Source organism: Hylobates moloch, unplaced genomic scaffold (genome assembly GCF_009828535.3).
Source record: "Hylobates moloch isolate HMO894 unplaced genomic scaffold, HMol_V3 SCAFFOLD_6, whole genome shotgun sequence".
Lineage (NCBI taxonomy): Eukaryota > Metazoa > Chordata > Mammalia > Primates > Hylobatidae > Hylobates > Hylobates moloch.
The window spans coordinates 125720953-125747068 of NW_026652281.1; the positions used below are offsets into that span (position 1 = coordinate 125720953).

Below are 26116 nucleotides of genomic sequence, written 5' to 3' on the forward strand. Positions count from 1 at the left end.
GAAAATTCACCTTAAATATTAATCTTAGAAACTTTCGAGTGAGATTTGACTCCAGAGAAGAATAAATTAATGGAAATTACACTATCCCAGAAGTTGTAGAACTTGAAAATACAAATTTTATAAGCTCCAGAAGGATCATTGGAAGCCAGGGCATTTCAGAACAATTCTAATATGATGTTGTCCTTCCAATAAAACATTCTTCATCACAACTATCTGAGAAAAAGAGTGAGTGGAGGCCTTCTTCAGCCCTCATAGTCTTGTGGATAGAAAGCTCCTAAAGGTATGTTAAGTGGTTAAGTTTCTGGATCCTCTTCTTGCAGACTGCTCAGGTAAAATGCTGATTCAGGACTTTCACTTGTCAATCAATTTCTCCAGTGGGACCCAAAATAGTTTTTTGAAAAATGTTGTCCTGTCTAAATTGACCCAGATGCTGTGATTTAATTTGCAACTGGAAATACAGTTGGGGCAGTCTCTTTTTCCCTTTGTTTTCCATAAGCTTTCTCTCCTTTTCTATTTTTCAATATAAAATAAAGGACAAGACTTTACAGTGATTAAGAAGCACACATAGCAATTCCACAAATGTTGCTAGGCAACAAGGGCTACGTATTAGCTCAATGAATGGATTCTGGGCATCTGCACGAAGGAGAAATATGAGGAGCTTGTGAGTGAACTGTCTTGATAACCACAGGGGTTAGTGCTTTTGACACACATGCTGTTGGATGTGCCTGAGAAAGGGAAAAGGCACACTTATTTTAAACCTTTCTGATGGTTTATTTTTCCAAAATGTGTTTAGAATTCTCCTTGATGGAAATTTGACACAGTGTGTTATAACGATCATTATCTCAAGGGGGAAAGTAGGTAAAAATGACCTGTTTCTATTTCTCTAGTTCAGGGCTGCACCTATAGCCTGAGTTATTTTAACACCTTCCCTCCTGATCCTAATAGGCATACTTTCTCCCCCTCCCATACCAGTCCATTCACTCACTTGATAAATTACAAGGGCATGTTCTATCTGCTAGTGAGCAACTCCTCTCCCTTGTGATCAGCATTTACCCTCTTCAGTTGCTGTGATAATATACTATTGTTGACTCTAAGAAGTCTGCTTTATTTTGTTCCTATTACAAAGCAATACATGATCATTAACAAAAAAGCAGAAAAATATAGACACAAGAATGAACATTAGTATCTGTGTTCATCTTCACCAGAAAGAATAATGTAATGTAAATTAAGGCAATGTAAATACCTTGGTGCATATCATTCTAGATTTTTTCTGTACATACACAGACAGATTTTTTCTTCTATCACCCATATAAAAAAGCTATAACTTACCTTATAAACTCCACAATAGCCTACATAGTTTTTAATGACTTCTGCACTACACCAGGATCATTGAAGTATTTTAATGAAACTTGGAAGAGTAATTAACAGGATAAATGATCAGCTATAAGATAACTCTACTAATCTTATTGCATTTTCCCGTTAATCACCTAAACCCAACCATAGTTAGCTTTATTAATTACAGAATCTTATATCAGTATTTCCTTTCCATTTTGATATGGTTTGGATATTTGTCCCCTCTAAATCTTATGTTGAATTGTAATCCTCATTGTTGGAGGTGGGACCTGGTAGGAGGTGGCTGGATCATGGGGATAGATTTCTCATAAATGGTTTAATGCCATATTTGTGCTGTTCTCACAATAGTGAGTGATTTCTCACAAGATCTGGTTGTTTACAAGTGTGTGGTCCCTCCCACTTCCCTCTCTCTTGCTCCTGCTTTGGTGCCTGCTTCTGCTTCACCTTCTGCCATGAGTAAAGGCACCCTGGGGTGCCAGGCCAGATGCTAGTGCCTTGCTTGTACAGACTACCCAACCATGAGCCAATTAAACCTCTTTTGTTTATAAATTACCCAATCTGAGGTATTTACAGCAGTGCAAGCACAGCCTAACACACACTTCTTGTAATATTACCCTAGTCAAGTCTCTCTCTCTTTTTTTTTTTTTTTTTTGAGACGGAGTCTTGCCCTGTCACCCAGGCTAGAATGCAGTGGCGTGATCTTGGCTCACTGCAACCTCTACTTCCCAGGCTCAAGTGATTCTCCTGCCTCAACCTCCTGAGTAGCTGGGATTACAGGCGCACGCCACCACACCCAGCTAATTTTTGTATTTTTAGTAAAGAGAGGGTTTCACCATGTTGGTCAGGCTGGTCTCGAACTCCTGACTTTGTGATCTGCCCGCCTCGGCCTCTCAAAGTGCTGAGATTACAGGCATGAGCCACGGCGCCTGGCCTACCCTAGTCAAGTCTCTTACCTGCTTCTTACAGTAATGAATTAATCAGGACTCTGGTTTCAAATTTCAGAAACTTCAACTCAAAGGGACTCAAGCAAAAGGCAAAGTGTGGCTGCATTGCTAAAAGTTACAGTAGGAGAGGCTAGCTGAATGCATAGTGGAAGTCACAGACTCAAGTAAGTCAGCAAGACTTAGCTTCACTCCCACTGTCTCTCAGCAATTCCCTCTTCGGCAACAGCTTCATTCCCGGGCCAGCTCTTTCCAAAATGTGAGGAGATGGCCATCAGCATCTCTAGGCTTCTACGTTCTCAGGAACTCTAGGGGAAAAAGCAGTCCTCTGATTTAGTCCCAGGAGTCACTCTGATTGTACCCTTCTGAACCAATCACTGTAGCCAGGGGTCAGGTGCTCTGAGTAGGGCCAGACCCGGAGAACATTCACACTCTGAAGCCTGATGACACAGTTCACCCCACCCAAAACTCAAGAACCCAAGAGTCAAGGAGCAGTCATTCCCCAAAAGCAAAATCAGGGTGCTATCAGCAAGGATACTGTGCAGTCAAAAGCAGCAACATTTCCTGTGTGTTCCATCTACTCTTTCTGATCCACTCTACACTCTTCTCCAGCCAGGGTCAGCATATGGACTGTATCAACCAGCTCCTTTCCCTCTGGCTTCCAGTTGGGCTTACTCAACAGGATGTATTAGCAGGAGAGTGAAGTCACCGTATTTCTTCATCTCCTGCCTTAGTGGGTTACAGGTTGGCAGCAGCTGTGTTCCTGATCTCTTTGTGGGCTCTGATGATAACTCTCTCCCCTTGGCCCTTCAGGCACAAAGATGATAACAGCTCACTGCTGTGCTAAGCTCCAGGGTATTCCACCATCCTTTGTTGATTTTAACCTTGCACACACCTTTAACTATTTGTGCCTGCTTTCCCTTTCCTATGGGACCTCCTATCAGGCTGCTCAACCTATCACTGTTCCTTCATGTCAACCGCAAATTTGGTTAGCATTAAAGTCTTCATTCAAGAAATGGAAGTGAATATTAAAAGTTCAAAGCTAAGGGACACTGTCAATTTAATCCAAATTGCCTGTTATTATGACCTAGGCTTTGGTGACCACAGAAGTATACTGAGGATTGTGACACATACAGCCAATTTCAATCGCCTTCATTTTGGGTTGATTTAGTAGGATATATCTGGAATATACTCTGTGAAGGTTATATTTTAGTGGAGATGATCTTGATTCTCTAGTAGTATTGAAAAGAAAGTGAATGAAGAAAGGAAAGAAGAAAGTAAGAAAAGAATGGAAGGAGGAAAGAAGGAAGAGAGAGAAAAAAGAAAAAGGACCTAGGAATAAGGAGTTTTGATCTTGGAGTAAGGAAACCTTAGAATTCAGTCCAGCTTTGTTTTTGACCATTGTAGGTGTCCTTGGGACATCTTCCCTTTTCACCAGACCTCATTGTCCTGACTTGTAAACACTAGGATTGGGCCAGACCATTTTTAAGGTCCCTTCCAGTTTTAATAATCTATGAAGTTCTAATGAACTACAATTAATGATGCTTGCAAGAAAAAAATGCCCTTACAAACACTGCCTGTTCAAAGAAAATTAAGATACTTTACTAAATTAGATAAATATATTTTTTCTGACCAAGAAAGCAAAATCTTTTTGAAAACTAGGAATCATTTAAGTTAATTATGGAATGAAAACCCAAGGTACCGCCTGCCCTCAATTCAAAACAAACTTGTTTTTGTTCAGATTCTTGCTACAGACCAAATTTTATGTACAGACAACGTGGGGCTATCAATAGGGATCTGCAGTGAAGCCCAAGGAAAACACTAATGAAGCCAGCAGGAGCCCACAGAGCCTAGCCATCGACACAATGCAAAATTGAAAACACGACTGAAAATCCACAGAGGAGGATGTCCCCACACTTCTTTGTGTGCGATTTGCCTGGTCCAGCCAAGATTGTAGAAGCTGTAGGAGGAAGATAAAAAAAATTTTTAAAAAGAAAGGGCCAAAGCAGGAAATGAGCTGTAACTTGACAGAGTCACAAAAGAAAACAGAAAAGCATGAAACATATCAGGTCCAAAGAAGGAATTTGGAAAATATAGCCTGTTTATTCTGAAATGAGGCAATTGATAATATAAAAAAGGATACCAAAATAAATTAAAAGCTCTGAGGTATTTCATGCTAAAAATACTCATTATAAATAGCCAGGGTACAAGAACAGGCAATAGACAAGCCGGGTTTGAGAAACTAAATTTGTTGATATACTAGGGGAAAAGAGGTAATGTAAGCAAGAGAGACTCCATCCTTGAGGGCTGGATGTTCACCTGGGGCAAGGTCAGACAAGGGCAGAGCACCTGCACCAGACCCAGTGAGGGCTTCACAGCCTCAACAAAGAAGGTAGAAGGAAAGGGAGGAAAAGTCAGAGGTTGAACCATCTGTGCTGACAAAATGGTTTTAAGTTGCTTCCCAAGAAACTGATCAGTTTGTAATGGCAGCCTTAAACATTGTGTTGAAAGGAAGGTGAAGTCATAGCAGAACCACGCACAGGAATAAAGAGTGATAGATTGGCAGTGTTTCCAGTGGGGATGGCAGTAGGAAGGGAAGGTGGTGACCCACTTGAGAAATTTGCTGACCTTGGAATGTATGTTCTAGAACTATACTGTCCGATATGGTAGCCACTAGCCATGTTTAGTTATTTAACACCTGTAATGTAGCTGGACAGAATTCAGCTGGGCTGTAAGTGGAAAATGCACAATGGATTTTGAAAACTAAGTACAAAAATATATACTATTTTAATAATTTGCATATTGATTATAGGCAGAAATAATACTTTAGATATGTTAAGTTAAATTGAATAGATTATTAAAATTGGCTTCACTTCTCTCTTTTTGCTTATTTTTAACATAGTTGTTACAAAATTTAAAATCACATATGTGGCTAGCATCTGTGGTCTGCATTGTATTTCTATTGGACAACCTGCTCTGTAAAGTCCCTTTTCTCTCTCTCCAGGCTTCTGTGATATGATGATATTCAGGAAGCCTTGACTTAGCCCTCACTATCTTCTCCATCTCAAGCAGAGCCTTGTCTCAGACTAACCAAAAGGAAACCACATTGAGACTCAACAGATGCTGTAACCACACAACTCACACCCACGTGAGAATATACACTTACTTAGAAGAACAGTCACTGCCACCTCCTCACATGTACACCCCATTCATCACATGTGTACACAAGCATATTTGTATGTGTCAGAAAAATATCCATAAATAGGAAAGGAATATTAGCAGAATCATTGTCACAGTGAAAATTACATTTCAACTGTAATTATTTGTTTGAGTTAGGGAGACTCATTAGTGCTTGTTAATAAGAAAAGGTTCTTTGAAATTCAAGAGTATTTAACTTCATGTCTTCCAGTTCCTAACAAGAAACCAATTTACTGAGAGGGGATTCCAGAATCATGCTTCTATCTATAATCAAGACTTCAGGGCTGCCCACGCATGACAGAGAGTCAAAAGTAAGCTTTGGCCTTGACATAAAAACCTCCAGTGTGATCGCCAACCAGCACAATTGGATTCTACTCTCTTAGCTGTCTTCTCTGGACTTCTGCTCTTTTCCAACCCTATGAGCCACCTGGTCTTCCAGTCCTGTCTTCCACTAGAATCTACCACCTAGCACACCTAGAAGTACCTGCCAGTTGCATCAAACTCCTGGTCCAGACTCTGCTAGTCAGTCCATGATAGCATAGAGAGACCAATTCTAACGACTAGTTTGAGGCTCTGGTCCAGCAAGTTGTGTTCTTGAACTTTTCAATTAGGTGAGCTAGTAAATTCTCACTGTTGCTGAAGCCACTTTGAATTTAGTTTATCTTGCTTAAAACTGTAAAAATCCTAACAGCACTCTGCAAATATTTGAAGAGCGATTCCATGGATAATCTATTTTTTCTATACTTCAAGGGGTAGCTTCTAGTGAAGTCTCTCCTGATGATGTACGTTCACCCTGTAATTTCCGTTTCATTTGTCCTTTTCAAAAAATGGTCTACAGGTCATGATTATCATTTTTAGAACTTGCCTTGGAGATCTGGTCCATCCATAATAAAGGGAATTCAAAGGTCATTTCAATACTTCATTCTGAGTTACCGACAATACTCAACATCAAGTCATTCTTGCTGCTTATTTGGATCCCAGTTCTGGGCTCTTGGCTTCTGTATGGATCCTGAGACCCAGACGCCAATTTGCATTCCAGCTTTGACCGGTATCCAAATGCATCCTGATGTTTCTGACTGCCTCTTGTAATAATTGCTCCAAACCCCAGTGGCTTCAGGATCAGGAGTCTGTCTACCTGATCATTACTCCCAATCTAGGAACTGCAAAGGGATCCCTAGTACATTGTGAGAAACTTCTCTAAGTAAACTAAGCATTTTCTCTGTGGTTTAAAATTGTCAACTTCCAGATTACTCATTGCTATGGTCTAAATATTACCATTTACTGGATTTGCCTGATGCTAACTGCGTATTATAAAACTGCTTTGTGGACTAATCTTTCCTCATGTACCTGTTACGTTTCTCTGTAACCAGCCCTATCCTGATGGATAACTTTGTCTTCAAATCCCAGCCACATCTCACCAAACTTTGCTTAACCTTTCCACATGTCCCAAGCTACAAGAAACACCATAAAACCACCATGCCTCTCTACCAATAGTTTATCATATTATGATGTCATGCTTGTCAGGTTGATATCCTTCTGATACTCCTGTGTTTACTTACTGACACATGTATAGTAAGAAAACATTGAACTCAAACAAAACTTTCAGATTCGAAACTTGGATCTGTTATTTACTAGCAGTGTGTCTTTAAGTGCAAAAGAAAATATCTTTTATACCTCTCAAATTTTCATTTTCCTTATCTATAAGTTGGGTTAATGATACTTGCCCTTGTTTTGCTAGATTTGTGAGACTTAGATAACAACGTATGTGAAAGCACATTGTAAATTTTGAAGGACTATATAAATAAATCATTAATATAAGGTTTTTTCACTAGCCAGAATTGTTATCTCATACTCCTTTTTAACCACAAACAGCCATACATATTATTAATAGTTGGTGAATATTTGTCATTTCATAAATATGTATGCAAGTACTCCTAAAAATCTATTTGTAAAGCAAAATGGAAATGTATGTCCAATGAACTAAGTGAGGGAGGGACTAGGGGGATAAAGCTGTTGAGGAAAAAGAAGAGGTAGAAAAATGTGAGTTGTGAATGTGAATGAGAGAAAGAGTGTTGGGCAGAGTGGAAATGCAAGAGAGAAAGAGAAACAGGGAAGACAAGGCAAGTAGAATGCAATACAGGAGAGGAAGAGGAGGAAAAGACAGCAGGGAATGAGAAAAGACAACAGAACAGAAAAGGCACCAGACATTCCGAAACCAGAATTACCTGCTTGGAAAATGTTCAGAGACTGCAATGGAAGCAAGCTCCTTGCCTCCAGGTCCTTCAGGAAAAAATGGGCCTTTGAACTTATCTTAAGGAAATCTCAGGCAGCCCAGTGAGGAAAATCGGTAGCCAAGGCCTCTCCACAGAGACAGACAATGCCTGCTCTGCGGGAAGAGACGAGATGGGGACAAAAATTGGACAAATGAAATACTCAGATGTTTAACAACAGCACAGAAAATGAGAGGAGTAAAGGGGCAGAGGATGAGCTTAACATCCTGTAAAACAAAACCTGTTGTCAGACCTATTAAAATATTGCATAATTTGACACAATCTCACTGTTGTTTCTTTTCTTCACTGATATACGTAATAATCTGGGTTTAGTTGGCTGGTAAGTAAAATTTAACCAATCATCTGGACATACTTAAAAACAGGACTGGATTTTTGTCCTTGCGATAGTTTACTGAGAATGATGTTTTCAAAAAAAAAAAAAAAAACAGGACTGGAATTTTCAAGCCCAAGCAGAGTTGCTGCTTTCTAGGATCCTGAAATGGGAATGGAATTCTGATACATAGGAGGGACTTCAACCCTCTTTTGGAGTGTTCCTGTGCTAACGTTGTAGGTCCTCAGCTGATGTCAGTCACCTCTGAGGACAGCAAAAATAAATAAATAAATAAATAAATAAATAAATAAATAAATAAATAAAAGAGGTAACAGCAGCTGAAGATTTCTGATTAGAGATGAGAAAGAATTCCTAGAGAATGAGTCAGTCAAAGAGAAACAGAAAGGTTATTAAAAGGGCGTTCCCCCTCCCAGATTTTCTTGGAGGGGGTCCTGAATCACAGAGCACATGGCCTCACCTATCTGGGGTGATATAGACGTTCCTTCTTAGAGTGGGCTATTTGTACTGCTGACTCAGTGACCTAAGGTACAGTCAGCTTTAGCACGGCACCTGGAGCAAAGAAAGTCTTAGGGGTTTATGGTTATGGTAGTAGAGACAGTAGAAATAAAATGAACAGTAACAGCTGTAGTAGTAGTAGCAGCACTTGTAGAAGAGGAGTAATGCTGATCTTAGGAACTGGTGTAATAATACCAGTATCTGTAAATTCTACAAATAGCTGTAATGTGGTAGTCAGGGATCTGAGCTCTGCAATAAGACCTCCTAGGTTTGGCTGGTTGGTTCCATCCCTTATTATTAGTTGCATAAATTTGGGCAAGCTAATTAACTTTTCTGCACCTCAATATGAAATGCAGATAATAAGAGCACCCCTTCATAGAGTGCTCATATGGAGTGCATGAGAAAATACCTGTGAAGAGCTGAGCTCAGCACTTACACTCATTGAGCATTCAGTGCCTGTTAGCTAGTAGTAGCAGGGATGGTGGTGAGGGTGGCAGCCTGAGCAAAGGAATAGATCCCACCTAAGGGATACAAAATAAAAGGCATGTTGTCCCTGTCATTGGCAATCCCATGCCATGAAATCTGCAAACAGCACCACAGGAGAAGCCTTTTCAACCTCAAATAGAGAACTTGTGTTCTTTTCACTCTCCCGTCTCCTCTCCAAATCCCATAGCCTCAGATTCCAGGCTGCAAGTGAAATTCAGTGTGCTGTGGGGGAAGTTTCAGGGGCATAGAGTGGAGATGGGTAATGGTTATTAATATCCACTGGGCACAAAACTTTCTATGATGGGCCTTCAATGATGTGGAGATATTGCCTAAAGAGTTAAAAAATAAAATAAAGGCTTTATCAATGTTAGTTAAATTCTTCCAACATTATAAGATGTCAGACTAAATATCAGGCATATGAAGTCCAGCAGAGGAGGTAGGCATGTTAAACAAATAATTACAAACAACAATGACAATTATAAATAATTGATAACAGCAATTTGTATAGAGAGGTCTGGGAGCATAGAGGGGAGGTCAGGAGGCTTGGGGGTCAGGAGATGATAAATGACTTTGTACTTTGAGGTGCGAGTAGGAAACTGGTGAAAGAAAGAGGGGACGTGAAGCCTGGGATTAGGCTATATAGAAAGATGGCCATACGTCTGGCTGAAAAATGAATTGGAGTTAGGGAGTCAAAAAGGTATTTGGAGATGATGCCAATCACGCAGAAAAGAGGTGAAGCCTTAAGACAGCAATGACAGGAAGGGTAGAGAGAGGGTGGCAGCGTCAAGGTTACATAATTCTAAATAAAACACTGCTAAAATTAAGCTGGTATAAAAAGGGTACTAGTTATTATTTTCAGAGTAAAACCTCATCAGTTCAACATAATTGGATAGAAGCATGTCAGATTAATCAAATATGATTTGTAGCTTTAAAAAATACATGACTAACAGCTTAGGAATTTTTGACTAGATGAGATATTTTAAAAACTTTTCAACTTCCCCACTCTTAATTAGAAGCATCAATGCTCCTGTAAACAAAATGAGGTTCTTAGAAGTAAAGTTCTTTTTGTTTGTTTGTTTGGGGTTTTTTTGGTTTGTTTTTTGAGACAGAGTCTTGCTCTGTCGCCAGGCTGGAGTGCAGCAGCACGATCTCTGCTCACTGCAACCTCTACCTCTCGGGTTCAAGCGATTCTCCTGCCCCAGCCTCCTGAGTAGCTGGGACCACAGGTGCACGCCACAACACCCAGCTAATTTTTGTATTTTTAGTAGAGATGGGGTTTCACCATGTTGGCCAGGATGGTCTTGATCTCTTGACCTCGTGATCCACCCATCTTGGCCTCCCAAAGTGCTGGGATTACAGGCGTGAGCCACCGCGCCCGGCTGTAAAGGGTTTTTTTTTTTTTTTTTTAAGTGGATTGAACTCTTTTGTTTTTTTATTTTGTTCACACAGATGCGCTTCACGAATTCCAAGGCTGGTCTCTACTCATAGCCTATTCCCTTCTCACTAGTGTAGAAAGTCACAACCCTCAGGCTTGACTGTCCAGAGAACTGGTCTGAGTCTCTCAGTCATAGAAGACTTGTTGGCTGATATGCCTCACCCTCAGTTAGGGGTGTCATCTGGGTGATTCTAGGCCATCAGTAATGCAATCATAGAAAATAACATTTGAAGTTACAAATAGAAATCAGACACAATTTTTCTGATTCTCAGGACTCCGTGGCGTGACTCAATTTGTTTTGCAAAACTTCCGTCAGTGGTGCGATGACAAAATTCAGTTCAATTCCAGGACAAGCCATCAAAACATTCCCTTTCAGGGAGGGGATTTTATCTTATCCTCTACTAAAGTACTAAATTAGTTGAAACTCTTAATTATCATAGCTTGTCTAAAAGTCACACTAACTCAATGCACTATTTATTTTCCAAATCCTTGCACATTTCTTACATCGTAACCCTCATGAGTCATAAAGAATGTATTTGCTATGAAAAATATTAGACTCGATTCTCACAATCATATTGACTAGAAATGAAAATACAAAGAAAATAAGTCAGAATGTCTCACGTTACCAATGAATACACAACAGGTGATTTGCTCTCATAAGCTTCCTGAGTCCAGATCAGAAAGGTGACAGTTTTAACCTTTGGATACTTCCTAATTATGCAAAACGCTTGTAGTCCTTGCAAATGAGAGACTAAAATGATCCCTTTGGTCAGAAGAAGGCAGAGCTTCCACATAAAGGTAGTTTTCTGGATGTTAATATTTGGAGAGAGGTTTACCTTTTGCTGGTCAAGATCATTAGCCCTTTTTGGAGTCAATTTCTTTTATATTTAATTGACCATACAGCAGATGTGATTAGAATCCTCCCCAAAATATTTCCCAACTGAGAGCCACACTAAGTTAGCCAGCTTGCTATAGACATTTTTTACCTGAATGTCCCACAGTTTTCTCCATCTCAATCAACATCAAACTAAGTCCTCGTTCCCTATGCACCACACTTCTTCTCCAAGGTCACTTTAAAAACATCTTCCTCTTCCTCCTCATGCAATTCATCATGATCTACTGGAAATGCTACTTCATAAATTTCTCTAGGATCTGTGTTTTTTCCTTTACTCTCACTCCCTTCTTCTTCCTCCTGGTCCTTATCCTGCCTCCCCTGGACTACTGTCACTGTTTCCTCGGGCCCCTCCTCCTGTCAACCCTGTAACCCTATTTGCATTCAGTCTCAGTCATGCTTCCTACATGCCTGACAGAACTTTTTTGTCTTCCGTGCAGACTGATAGATCATATTTCTGAACTTTCATATTTAGTTTTCTACAATGCCTCTGTATTTTCTATTACCAATATTTTCTGAATGCCAAGAAGTTTGTCGATTTTTTTAACATTTAAAAAATGACTCTAATGTATCTATTTACACATAACACCTTTTCTGGAATTCATCTTTTGAGGATTTGAACTGCAGTAACTACACACAATGAACAATGGTGGCATTTGAAATAAGGTGAGGCTAGAAACGTCAGTTACATTGTTGATAGAGAAAGATGAGAATAAATATCCATCTATATTTGATATGCACAAAGGTATGATTAGTATTGAACATTCAAAGATGAGTATGTTGTATAAAACCTTTTGAAACTAAATGAAGTCATTATAAGCTAAGAAGTAAGTGAGTGGGCAGAGAAGGGGGAAAAAAGATTCTTCTTACATTCTTTAAAAATGCAAATAAGAACATTGCCTGAACATTATTATCTGACTGATAAAATGGTAACCACTTAGCAGATATTTATTTAGAAATCTGTTCCAATTGAAAAAAGGTCTGAAATTCAACACAACCCTATTTGCTAAATGGTAATAAAACAGAATTCCAGGGAGAAAATAGTGGGTACTAAATGTCATAATATGGTTCTACAAAGTTAAGGATAATTCTTACCACTGTTTTCAAAATGTAAGTGATAAGATGAAAAGCCCTCCAGGACCAGGCAGGCAGATTGCACACTGAACAACTGTACACTGTGGCTATGAAAGGTAATGTGATAGTTCAATATGGCTTCCTTTCAAACAATAGGGACTCACAGTTACGACTCTGGTAAATTGGAGAGTGCCCAGCTTCCCTAAAAGGATTTTAATCCATTTTTAAAACCCTGGACAGGCCAAATGAACATATCCGCTAGGCCTTCAGTTTGAGAACCCAAGTCTAAAATGTCAAATGATAGACTCTCTGCCACATAGAAATCTTTAGAAAAGCAAACCACTGAAGTTCAAAAATCTGGGTGAAAATACTAGCTTCGCCTCTTTCTAGAAATGTGACTTTGGGCAAAATAATGATTCTTCTCTGCCTCAGTTACTTCGTATGTAATGCTGGGGCCACTATCAGCGAGATCATATATATAGGTCACATGTTTGGAGAAATGTCTGAACCACAGCAAGTCCTTCTTATCAAATGTTCAAGGCATCAAACAACAGTGATTTGATATTTTCCTTTTATTGTCCAAATCCATTTTCATAGATTTAGTCATGGTTGAGTGACATTTTAATCTAAATTATATATGCCTTAGGCGATAGTTTGTCTTTGGACAGTTGGGAGACAATTTGAAAACATCAGTGATTTTGGAAGCAAAGACTTGGATTTTAGTCTCAGGTTAATCACTTATTAGCTGTGTGGGCTGAGGAAAAATCACTTAACCTCTCTGAAACTCTTTTTATTTCTTTTGTAAATAAAGATATTTATTTCTTTATTTACAAAAATTGTGCTTTGTAGGACTGCAAGAAGCTACAAGTCATAGGCAAGGCTCCAAATTATAGAAAGGAGCTTCTAAGAAATTGTAAATAATTCACAGCATCAGTCACATTTCTTGAATCTCATCACAGCCTGTGCTTGTAAAGTGAGACAAAAAGACACAATCTTACAGGAATCCAAGTGACCCTTCCATCTAGACCATGCTGTAATACTATTAGGTACAGAGGTAATACTGACTGGGCTTGAGCCGAGAGTCATAAAGATTTTGTAATTTTTTTTTTTAATTAGGCAATATCTCTACCCTTGCCAAGCTATTTGCATCCACTGATTTGCACAGGTCCTAATAAACTATCTAAAAAATCTCATTAAATATGACATTTAAATAAAGATTGGTAATAAAAGAAGCAAACTGCAGGGAGGAATAACAAGGTGTCATAAGAAAAGAAGCCAGATACACCAGGGTTGACTGAGCAACAGACCCAGAACGATGCAGGTCAATAATAATTCTGAGAACATGTAACTGTTGATACTAAAATTCATCATAACACTACCCTCTGTGTGTTTCAGGGAAGAAGATTAGGTCTGAGAATTTGAAATGCTACAATGCTTGCTTCTGAAATACTTCTATCTCAAGCAATTTTAGTATGGGACCCACTTTGATCAAGTATGACATGGAAGGCATACTCTTCTCACTTCACAGGTGAAATGATGTGGATTTTCATTATCAAGGAGCTTCTGCTTTACTAAAGTCCAGGGGGAAGCTTTGAGGCCTACAGACTGCTCATTTAGCAGGCTGTAATTCAAAGTATGCCTCAGTGGAACTGATAGAGCTAGAGGCTGCAGAGGTTCAGCTTGGCAAGCAAAACAAAGTCAGGACACTTGGGAGCACCCCTTTCAGTAATAATCAAATTCTCCAAAAGAGGTGGACAAGGTAAACTGCACAGAAGACTGAGCTTCCTGCATTCAAGCAGATTGAGATTCAGATGCTTACATTAATGCAGTCACATCTGCACCCTCAGGTTTCTGAAGCCGGGCAAAGCAGCCTCCACAGCAGTAAGTTCCAGAAGAAACCAAGCTTATATAGTGGGGAAGCTGTATCTGTTATTTGCCACAGTTTTTATGCGCTTATATCAATCAATGAGAGTCAGAAGCCTGAAAACTGTATTTTTAAGACTTTCTTGCCCACTGGCTTCTGGTTATGTTTTCCAAATGAGAGACTCAAGATGGAAATTCGGGCGACGAGGTGAGAAAGGGGAGTATTTTTCTTCTGTATTTGGAGGTGCTTTAAGCAGTAAGAGCAACAGCAAATGGTTCCAGAAGTGTGGCAATGGCTGTGGCTCCAGCAGACCCATAACAGCAAGGAGGATCATGAGGCTTCTTGACCTCTGGTTAACATCTCCTTCTCCCTGCTCTGCCACGGAGCTCTGTGACCTGCACTAAATCTCCGTTTGCTTAAAATATATAGAACAGTTTCCATTTTCCTGCCTGGACACTGACAAATATAATAGCAGAAAGAAATAAGTCAGGGGTATTTTCTTGTAAACAGGGGTCACCAATCAAGGGATTGATTGCATATAAAGCAGAGCTGGCTGTATGGAATCCAGCACAAGACCTGGAGTCAAAGAGACACAGGATCTTAACCCAGATGCTCCAATTCCCAAACAGAACTGTGTCCAAGTCCATCAAAACTGCAGAGTAAAGAGAAAATGGTGCTAAATAGGTATAGAAGACCAGTGGTTTCATTCCAGCTAAGCCACTTCCTAGCTCCAATATTGAAGGTTTTTTATCACCTTTGGGAGCCTTCATTTCCTCACCAGAGAATGGGCACAGTCAGGGATAAATATTCAAACAATTTAATAACTGACCATTAAGGTCAGCCAGCTAAATAAATGGATACTAAATTTAAACAATCAAGAAACTTATAGCATATAGTAATCAAGTATCAGTTTTTGGGTAATAAATACCTACCTCTCACGACACTTGCGATGACTAAAGACACATTTATCATTTACTCTATGCATACTATGTGCAAAATACTATGTTAAGAGTTTTGCCTATGTTTTTCTGAAGATTACCTATAATCTTAAGAAAAATCCCATTTTCAGATGCCAAAACTGAAGGCTCAGAGAGATTACACAAATTCTTCAAGGTCATACAGCCAGTAAGTGGGAAAGTCAAGACTTGAACTCATATTATTCTGTTTCCATAAACCCTACTTTTCCAGCATCCCATGGTGTTAGTAGTTGAAGTTGTGCTAGGAGCACTTCAGAAGATGTATAGGATCACATATCTGTAGAAGATTACTAGCTTAATTCCACAACCAGAAAATTTCACACATTGCAAGAGACCATTGCTTTCAAAATATAAATGTGTCTTCTTCCTTCAGGTAGTTTGTGATGTCTCTAGCTTGAGGTCCCCCGTAACCCCAGGTGGCACAGGGGTTTTCAACAGGATGAGTCCCAGCTCATATTCACTGTGCTCCTGATCTAATCAAAGTACTTACTGAATAATCACCATTTTGTCAGTCAAGCAGTGAAGTTGAGTATTATTCTCATTTACATTTCTAAAGCAACATAAAAATAACCCCTTTTAAATGGTACCCACTCACTTTCTCCTTATATGCTAATGAATGTCGCAATTTCAGAGCCTGAAGAGAGATTTCCTGCAAAACACCTAAATGCCTTAAAGTTGCACATGTTCACAATTCTGACTGCCAGGTTACAAACATGAATTAACTCCAGTTCCAAATCAATTCCACATCGATAAATCTTTAGGGCAAACGACTAACACACATTGATTTTTAAAATTCTATAAATTATTTCAAGACTTTAGAATAGTCAGCATTAAAAATTACCATTTCATTTCAGGCTTTAGTGAAACATAATGTGTATTTTTACCGGTATTAATCAAACCCAAAATAAACTTTCCTATTTAAAACATTTCTATCTTTTTCTGTTTGCTAAGATTGGAAAATTTCAATTCATTCTTGTAGTTACATTGATATCCAATACATTTAATTTCTTGATCTAAAGTAGTGAATTGCGACTTGGTGTCATGACAGAATTAAGGCAACTAGGTAATTAATTTGAAGCCAACTACTCACTTTTGTTATGGTTTTTAATTAATGTTGTCGCATATGTATAGCAGGTGACTGCTTTTATATAAAGATTATGTATTTTATATTTAAATTATTCAACTTTTGATATTTACTTAGATTTTCTGTGTTGTGTATAAAAGCTTGCCAGTTTGATCTTCAGTTAAAAAATATTTAGTGGCTCCCTAGTACCTAACATCAAGCCTACCAACGGAATCAAAAAGAAAGATTCTTTCCCTGGAAAATTCTTCCTTCTTTGATTTCTTTCTCACTTTCCTCCTTCTTCCTTTACATCCTTAAAGTGGCTTACAAAAATGATCAATACATTATTTAAAAAGCAAAGGAAACAAGATGAAGAGATCAAAAGGGTTGGAAAATATAATAAAGGCATGTTAGCGCCATTGTACATACCTAGAAATCTTCTACACATAGAGGTGGATATAAATTTGTCTCTCAGTTTCCTAGAAACCCTAGCAAAGGGCAGAAAATGCTACCATTTGTATGATTCATAATCCTATAAGATGCTTTTTTGGTTGCTAATGAGAAACATTAATAAGAAAGCACAACGGTTATTTTCTAGAGAAGAAGCAGATCCTTAAAAGAGGTTGTTCTTATTAGAGAAGAAAGAAGCCCCAGGGACTGCAGGGGCAGTGAAGCAAGAGGGTAGAGAGCGCATGGGGCAGGGAGGTGAGACAAGGGTAGGAGGAAACTACCGTTAAAAAGAACCAAGATATAAAATAAACTTTTTCTCTGCTCAAAATCTGGAGGCATTATCTTGAGAAACTTCAAAGTGCAAGTTTATATACATATGGACTTTCCTTTACCTGTTTATCTCCTGTCTGAACATTGTACTCTCTGGAACTTAAAAAGAAATTGATTGAAAAAATTTCTTAGAAAGCAGAAACTTTCAAATTGTAATAAATAGCAAGAAAAAAGAGACAGAAACCTGGGCTGCATTTAGGGATCACACATCAACTGAGGAAAACCACATGTCAGCAGGGAGAATCTGGTAGTTAAACAACATCAAAAGCATGGCTGTCTGTGAAGTCAGGCATTAAGTGTTTTAGGGCTGAATTAAGTAGGGTGAGGCACCAGCAAGGCTCATTCCCCAAATACAAGCCAAAGATGTTCTACAGGGTATCTGCTGCAAAATCATCAAAGCCAGTGTTTCCATTTTTCTTTCTTCAACCCTTAAAAAAAAAAAAAAAAAAAAAATGCAGCTGCCTCCTCCGGAGCCTTGAGGAGGAAAAAACAGACCAATAAAACAGATCAGGTGGGTGTCAGTCTGTCTGGAAAGAGCCTCCTATTGACTGCTAAGTTGGCTGACACTATTTACCAAGGGACAGGACTCATCAGGAACTTGCCTCCCCAACCAGGGCCTGATTCACTGCCAGCTTTTCATCATGATTCAATCCATCCTGCATCAACTGCTTTCTCTGCCATGGAGACTCTTAAGAGGAAAATGCTTATAATGCTTCTCATATTGCTAAAATCAAGACCTAGTATGACTTTTCTTTAGTCTTACCTTATAGTTCACAGAGAACATAGCTCACTGTATGTATCTTACTATTAGAATTCTTTTATCATCATATTACATACTTTAGTTCAGTGATTGTCATCTAACTACACAGTGAAATCCTTAAGCCCAGGAAATTGTCTCCCTCTTTCTGCCATGAAGTGTAGGTGCTTAATTATTTTATAGTAAAGAAATAAAGGCAATCTACTGACTTCTTCCTGTGGTTGGCCATGATTCCATTTTCTAACTTTCCTGGAACTCCCAAAGTTCTTTTTTATGTCTAATCCTGGTCCTCCAGCATTTTTCATAGTAATTCTTTGAGCTTGTACACTGCATCTACTCCCAAATTACCTTTGATTATGTTAGCCAGAGTTAGTTTCTGATGTTTTTAGTCAAGGATGCTGACAGACACATTGTAGCAAGGACCAAGCTGAATTAGAAAACTCAATTAAATGACGCCAAACAAACAAAAAATGAAGTGATCAGTATGGCCGGACAAAATACTTAACTGTAAGACATTTCATTTAATAGAAAATGTCAACTAGGACCTCTCTGTCTCTTGACATCTGGGGAAAATTGACTGGAGCCCCTCAATTCTACAGCTTGTGGAAGTCTAAAGCCTTCTCTCAGATTTCTGAAATCTCTCCAGGGCATTTATAGTCTCCTGCCATCCTGTTCCTTTTGGGTGTCCATTCTCACACGGGCATCCTCTCTTTCAAACCACATTTACCAACACAGGAATGTCAGACATCTCAGCAGTGTATACATAGACCCACACACGCACATTCACATGCACACATGTATTGAAATAAAATATCATATAACAGAAGGCAATGCAGTTTTATGACCTTGAGCAAGTTATTTAACCTCCTTGTGTCTTAGTTGACACACATTGTAAAATAGGGATAATAATGATATGGAGCTTGTAGGACTGCTTTAAAAATTAAATGGGATAATACCAGTTTATAGCCCATGCTGAGCTCACACATTCAACAAAAGAAACATTCATAGCCAAGCTAGAAAATTTTCCTGAAGGAATGAGTCCTTGGAGAAGTCAGCACACACACCACATTAAAGAAAAAAAAAAAAAAGATATGCAACTGTACTCTCAGAGTCCCTTACAACTAATGTTTTGCCCCTTCCCAAACAGAGACCAGATTCTCCTTCTCTGAATCATCTCTCTTCCAAACTCCTCCCTTTTCCATTCATTTTCTTCTATCTTCAGAGCAAGTAAAAAGGATTCTTTTCCTGGGCTAGAAACCCAGGCCTTTCAGTTCTCACCTTATGTAGGCGCTTTTCCAAGTGGGGACATCCCTTATCAAAGAAGAATTTCTGGTTCATGCTTTTAAAACAATAAAATTTCCTCTTGCTAATTACACCTAGAACAAGGGTGTCTAGACTTTAGTCATTTGCATAATACCCTTGTGAATTTTTTAACATTCCTTTATTAATTAATATAAAAATGCATATTTTTAAAAACAAACCTACATTTACATTTTAAATAAATTAATCATATAAGGAAATATTTTTCACTATCATAAGTGGCAAAATAATATTACTCATCCGAAGGAGGTAATCTCAAAATAAACATTTAATTTTAAAATAAAAATATTGTTGGCATACCACCTAAATTCATTATGTATTCCTAACAATTCATGCATCACTATTTGGTAAATGTGAGCCTAAAAACATCTTTTATTATGGACATTCAGAGGCTGTACTGAGAGGACATGAGTGGAAAGTCTGTGGCATTTGCCTGTTATTAATATTGTGGATAGAGAGGGGGAGTAAGTGAGGAGAAACATATGTTGATGGGATCTGGTTACAAAACTGACAGAGAGGACAGTCCAGAGACAAGATTCTGGGGCGTGATATTATCTTGTATCCTGCACTATTGTTCCACAGCACCCAGGAGAATGGCTAATGTCCATTTAATCAAATTGTATTCTGCTGTTATAATCTAATGCTGCTATAAATAAATGTTTAAAAGCTAGAAATGTTACAGCTCATAATATCTGAATTATTCCCCCAAAAGTACATTTTAACCAACTGATCCAGTTTGATACAGTGTCTGAAATTTAAAACAATTTTATAATGTATCACCATTGATATTGCTCACTCTGGCCTTTTAATTAACAAAAACAAAACTGAGATTCTCTGCTTTCTCTGGGCAAATAATTTCAGAAACTTTTACAGGAAAATTAAAGACCTGGCACCAGCCTAAATAATCTATGTTAAAGTCCTAAAACTCTGACCAAGTCAGTACATCTGGGAAATAACAAAATCCACATACTTTTATTGAGAGTGTAAAATGTGTTATTGCTAAAAATTCAGTCTTTTTGTATATCTATATGTATTAGAACACAACCTTATTTGAAATATATATATTACAACAATGACAAACTGATCAACATCCTTTATTAAATACCCACCATGTACCAGGGATTTTGCCAGGGATCATGAAACACATTCTACCCTCAAGAAATTCCCTGGTTGGGGTGATAGTACATCTTGGCAACTCAAGTCATATTACACTAGAGTTTCTGTCAAGATATTTGACAACTCCTTTTGTGATAGTTTTCTACTATGTCAAACACAGAGGCAAAAGGCCCCTGATCTATACCTGAAATATACTTTTCTAGAGGTCTCAAGTGAATGAAAAAGTTCTTGTGATTACAGCAAGAATGTATTTTTTAGGATGTATTCCAGCTACTGATATCTATGGATAATTCTCAGCCTCAAATACCAATTCATAACATTTAGGCCTTATTGAATATACTTTTCTTTGTACTATTTGATTGTGCCAAATAAAGCAATCTTTTCGAAAAGAAAATCTTCCCTAACAGTCAGACTATTATTTCATCTCCAAGGCTTTCAGAAAATTACAGGAAAACAAATCAAAACCAAACAAAAACCATTTAGCTTTATGTAACTATACCATGCAACCATTATGTCACATAATATAATAACCTAGTTGAGAAAAGAAGTGGACAAACTAGAACCTGCTATAAAAAGCAACATGAATTTGTCTCAACTTTAGATGTACAGATATCTATTCTTAAGCTATTTTTACCCCTACTTAAATACATCTTTCTTCCTATTACAGAAATGAATATCTATTTTCAAACATCATCTCCATAATGCAGACTTTTAGTATAGGAAGCTGGAAATGTTTACAGCCATATTACGTTTTTCATTTAAACAGAAATGACAAAACACTAATAATCAAACAGTACCACGAACATGATTATATATGAAACATCAAAGAAAATCCACATCCATTAACTTTATAACTCTACAACAACAGATTTTTAGAGTCTTCATAGCAGAAATGTTCACAGTTTACAACACAATATGTACAGAAAGGTAACATACCTCACATTAGCATCAAGTTTGTCCATTACAGGAAATAAGCATGAGTGAGTTGGATTTCAATGCCCACAGGGTCCTAAAATGGGGGAAGTAAAAAGATGTTATAAAAGAAAGTAGCATTGACAAATACAAGTCCTTGTTTTAAAAAACTCAAATAATTATTGCTTCCTATTATGACTTGTTTTGTAGAAATATTTAATAAACAATACTAAAGCAAAAAGCTTTTGGCATATTGAGGTATGGTACAGCCGCGTGTCACAAAAGGTTTATTTACATCCTACTGATCGCTTTGTGATTAAAACATATGGGTGCTTCTTTTTGCTCCGTTTATTGTTATTTTTGTTCTTCCCAGAAACATGGCTTATTTTTATGATCTGCATTAGGACAGTAACTAGTGAAGATAGGTAGCTATATTCTTATGCTTAAAATAGTATATTGCCCAAAATGGCCATTTTATTCCTATGAGAATTTTTAAAAAATGTTTAAATCATTTTAAGGGTAGGAAATCACAGATTCTTTTGAGAATCTAGTAAACTCTCGAGAACTGTCTGCCCAGAAAAAAACAGATATGCATGCACACACATGCACACTTTCTAGAGAGTCCATGATTCCTTGAACTCAGGAATCCAGGAATCCCAGGCCCATCCAGGAACCCCAGGCTAAGAATTCCCAATCGAAGGAGAGTTCCTCTATCACAGACCCTCAGAAGACCTCATGCTCTTTAATGGATGGGCATTTACTGATCTCCACAAAATCAACTCTCATTACTAATTGTTCAGTTCCATTTTTGCAAAGAATTTTTATATCTTCATCACATCTGTTCCACAGCATGATGAATCAGTGAGTGTAGGGGCAGGGTCCGGCTGTCTCTTCCAGGGTCACCAAGAGCAAGTCCCTCTTCTTTCTGAGCATCATCATTCACTTCTCAGTAAAGAGAAGAGATTGGAAAAAAATAATCTCTGAGTTCACTCCTAGCTCTGATATTCTATAGTTCTGTTTGCTAGTTTTCTAATTGAATCTTACCAAGAAGAACCTGGAAATCTGTTTATCTACATAACAGAACCATGAAACTCAGCCTGGGCCCTTGGACACCTTGGCCAGGGTGAGCTAAACAGATGTGGCTGGCAGCCTGGAAGAGAATGGCAGATCACTAGATAAGGAAAGGACCTCGACTCTCTGTGTTTTTCGATGTTTGTTTCTGAGATCCTCCAAACTTAACAGGAGCTCCCACAGGCATTTCTGCGCCTGGGGCAGGCATGGGGAAGGCTCCACCTGCAGGACTCTGAGCCCTCTCCCCTAATCTGAAGCAAAGTAGCTGTGTCCACATCTATCTGTTTTATATTTTGAATGTAGAATAATATTTTGCTGGAAATATACAAGTACAAAGCCCTAACTATTGAAGTGACAGGGCTCAATCCTCTTTCCTTGTCTATCTAAATTTTTTCCTGAGAGGATCACATCCATCTGGCGGCTGAAAACACAGTACAGTTACAATACTATTCACTGTAGACTCCCGAAATTTTATCCCTACATTGAAACTTTCCCAGGTGTAGACAGTGCCCATCCAGCATCTCAAAATGGAGATTAAAAAGCATTTCAAACTAAACTCTTCCTTTCTCATCTCCAATACAAAAACCTGCTCTCCTCCAGTGTTCTCCATCTCAGTAAATGGTCCACCATTTACCCAGTGATTCAGACCAAAAAGACTTCTTCTCATACCCTAAGACCAAACCATCAGCAAACTCATTCTCTCTACTTTGAAAATGATTCCGGCCAGGGGCGGTGGCTCATGCCTATAATCCCAACACTTTGGGAGGCCTAGGTGGGCGGATCGCTTGAGCCCAGGAGTTTGAGACCAGCCTGGGCAACATGGCAAAACCCCGTCTCTACAAAAAATTAGATGGGTGTGGTGACATATGCCTGTAGTTCCAGCTACCTGGGGGGCTGAGGTGGGAGGATCGCCTGAGCCCAGGAGGTTGAGGCTGCTGTGAGCCAAGATCACGCTGATCACGCTACTGTACTCCAGCCTGAGTGACAAAGTGAGACCCTGTCTCAGGAAAAAGAAAGAAAGAAAAAAAGCAAAAGAAAGAAAGAAAATTATTCCTACACCTGACCCTTCTCATCACCTCTGGACCCAGCACCTGGGTCCAAGTCACCAATTTCTTTCTCTGAATTACTCACCCACACCCCCAATCTGTCTCCTGCCAGAATGATATTTTTTAAATGTAAGTCAGGTCATTTCCTGCTTGCATAAAATTCTAGTGGCTTCCTATCACACTTAGAATACAATCCAAACTCCTTATCATAGCTAAACAGACCTTACAAGATCTGGCCCCCGCTCTTCTCCAAACTCAACTGTAGCCATGCCCCTCCCCTTCCCCACCCACCAGCTCACTGGTTTTGCTGCTTTCCTGGGCCATAGCTGTAGGTTCCCATCTCAGGGACTTTTCACTTTGTCTCTTTTCCCTGGAATGTGACCATATAGATTACTCTCTCACTTCCTTAGGGGTGCTGCTCAAATATCACTTCCTCAGACAGGTCTTCTCTCAACACCTAACTACAATTTCACACCCCATTTTCTAAAAATGTCTATCCTCTTTCTCTGTTCTATTTTTTTCTTCCCAGTATATATATATATATATATACATATAGTCAATTGCTTCTTTATTTGTGATCTGTCTTGCTCACTAGAATATGAATTTCAAGAGAGCATAGGACACTGTCTTGATTACTGTGACATCCTCAGTGCCCTAGAGAAATGCCTGTTGTATTGTGTCCTCATCATAGATATTTATTGAGTCAACTAAGTAGTTCATTAGTTTTGCAAATGAGAAAACTGAGGCTTAGGAGTTTCTGACTTTCACACTGGGAGGAAGGGGACCATCCCAGAATAGAATACTGTAATTTAAAGAATAGCAAAAGTGTTATATCTTAATTAGTTACCCTTTACTACGTGTTAATAAGTACCAGACATTGCCCTTTTTCTCCTCCTCCAACCTTTGAGTCCAACCTCCCAGTCCAACCTCCATCCTATAGATGAAGAGACTGGGGGTCAGAGAGGTTAATTGAATTGCCAAAGTCATACACAGCAGCACTTGACCAATCTGGGAATAGAATTCAGGGCTATGTATTCCAAAACTCGAGCTTTAGCTTACATCATTCTCGTCATCTTATTATACGTCCTCCCACTGGAGCAACAAAGTATCCTGATGAAAGTGAACATTTACTATAATTTTCTGCTATCCATCCATCTATTTCATCTTTCTCTGAGAATAATGTCTTGATTTTCCTTACTGGAACCACCCCTTCCCTTCTCCAATCCCTAGCTCCAATGATGAACACATAAGGAGGGCTGGTCAATCAGAATAGCCCATTCCTGGCAACAAGAATCCCTTAGCTTACTGGCTGGACCAGGGAAAGCCAGGCCTAGAATTTTTGCTAGAAAGACTCTATCTTTCCTCCGACGTCAGACAGTTTGAAGCTGTTGGTGGCCATCATTGCCACCCCTGTGAGTAGCCTGTCTGAGAAGAAAACTAACCCAAACGAAGGCAGAGCCGCAACACAGGGAATGCCAGTGTCCTGACTACATAATTTGAGGCTTAAGATCCAGCAGTGTCTTAAGATAATTTTACACTTGAAAGTCCTAATTACTAGAGCCAACAAATTCTTTTTTCCTCCTTAAGCCAGTTTGAGTTGTGTTTCAGTCAGCAAGCAAATGAATGCTGAGTAATATACAATAAAATCAATATTGTATTGTTTTACAGATTAAAAGGAAGAAAAGCTGGGTAGTTTCAGCTTTAAAAGCCATTAAAACCTAAAGTTTGTATCATTAAAACTGCATATGAAAATGTTACAACACAAGGAAAATCTTATATATTCATAGCATATACATTGTTACATTTTTTGCACTGAAACCCAATGAGCAAATTTAAAATGATTGCCTTTTAACAAACCAGTGAGATAGCATGCATTTTGTCAGAGAGAAAGGAACAGAGGAAGGAGGAGATGATGATTAGTACCTATCCTAATTTGATTAATTGATTATGCCTGACTATTTTCTGCAGGACTCACCAGGGAGAACTAATCAGAGCCATGATTATAGGAACATCTCTTGCTGGGAAGATTGCATAGGGTGAGGGGGATGTGGAAGGAACCAGTGCTTTTATCTTGAATACTTGTATTTCTGGCTTCTTCACAAAACACTGCCTAGCTAATTAAAAACACAATCAACTCAGAGCATCTCCTATGCTCAGGTACAAGTTGTGTCACTTCTAAAAATTCTGCCAATTCAAATCCATTAAGACCTGGTGTGTATGTGTGTGGTGGTGTGAGTGTGTTTTAAAGACAGTAACGCTGTACCCTACCGTCTGGACTAAGGGACAAGAAATGATACCCTCCATACTAATCCCCTTCGGAGAAACAGTCCTAGATCACTGGAAAAAGATCATGGCAAGTTCTGGAAAAGGGATGGGCGAGGAGTCAAGCAAACTCTTCTACCAATGTGAGGTACAAATGCATGTCTCAATAGTCTCTCAAGACCATGCATGACAAGCTCAAACCACTGGAATTACTGAAAACATTTTATCCATCATAAAAGTAAAATTGCAGCAACATATAATTCTATCAGATTCCCTTGAGCTTCTTTTTCTTGATGGATATATTCAGAATCTGATTTTTCCTTATAAGACTAGGAGGAGGAGGAAGAGCTTATCTTATTTATGCCACTCAATACCATTCCAACCCTTGGTTTTCTGGCTTTACGACTTTTAAGGGCAAACCCCAAAGGTAAGTGCATCCCATCTTTACCCTT

General features: G+C 38.7%; 1 protein-coding gene across 3 annotated transcripts in view; it reads right to left on the reverse strand.

The window, feature by feature from the left end:
* Window positions 1–26116, reverse strand: part of HTR4 (5-hydroxytryptamine receptor 4) — a 187270-nt gene that overhangs the window by 148408 nt on the left and 12746 nt on the right. For all 3 annotated transcript variants that reach the window (XM_058440304.1, XM_032158301.2, XM_032158300.2), the window contains one exon: window positions 21310–21382. In XM_058440304.1, the coding sequence (XP_058296287.1) occupies window positions 21310–21335 (26 nt within the window). In that variant the 5' untranslated portion in view covers window positions 21336–21382. Of the gene's footprint in view, window positions 1–21309; window positions 21383–26116 lie in introns of those variants that run through there.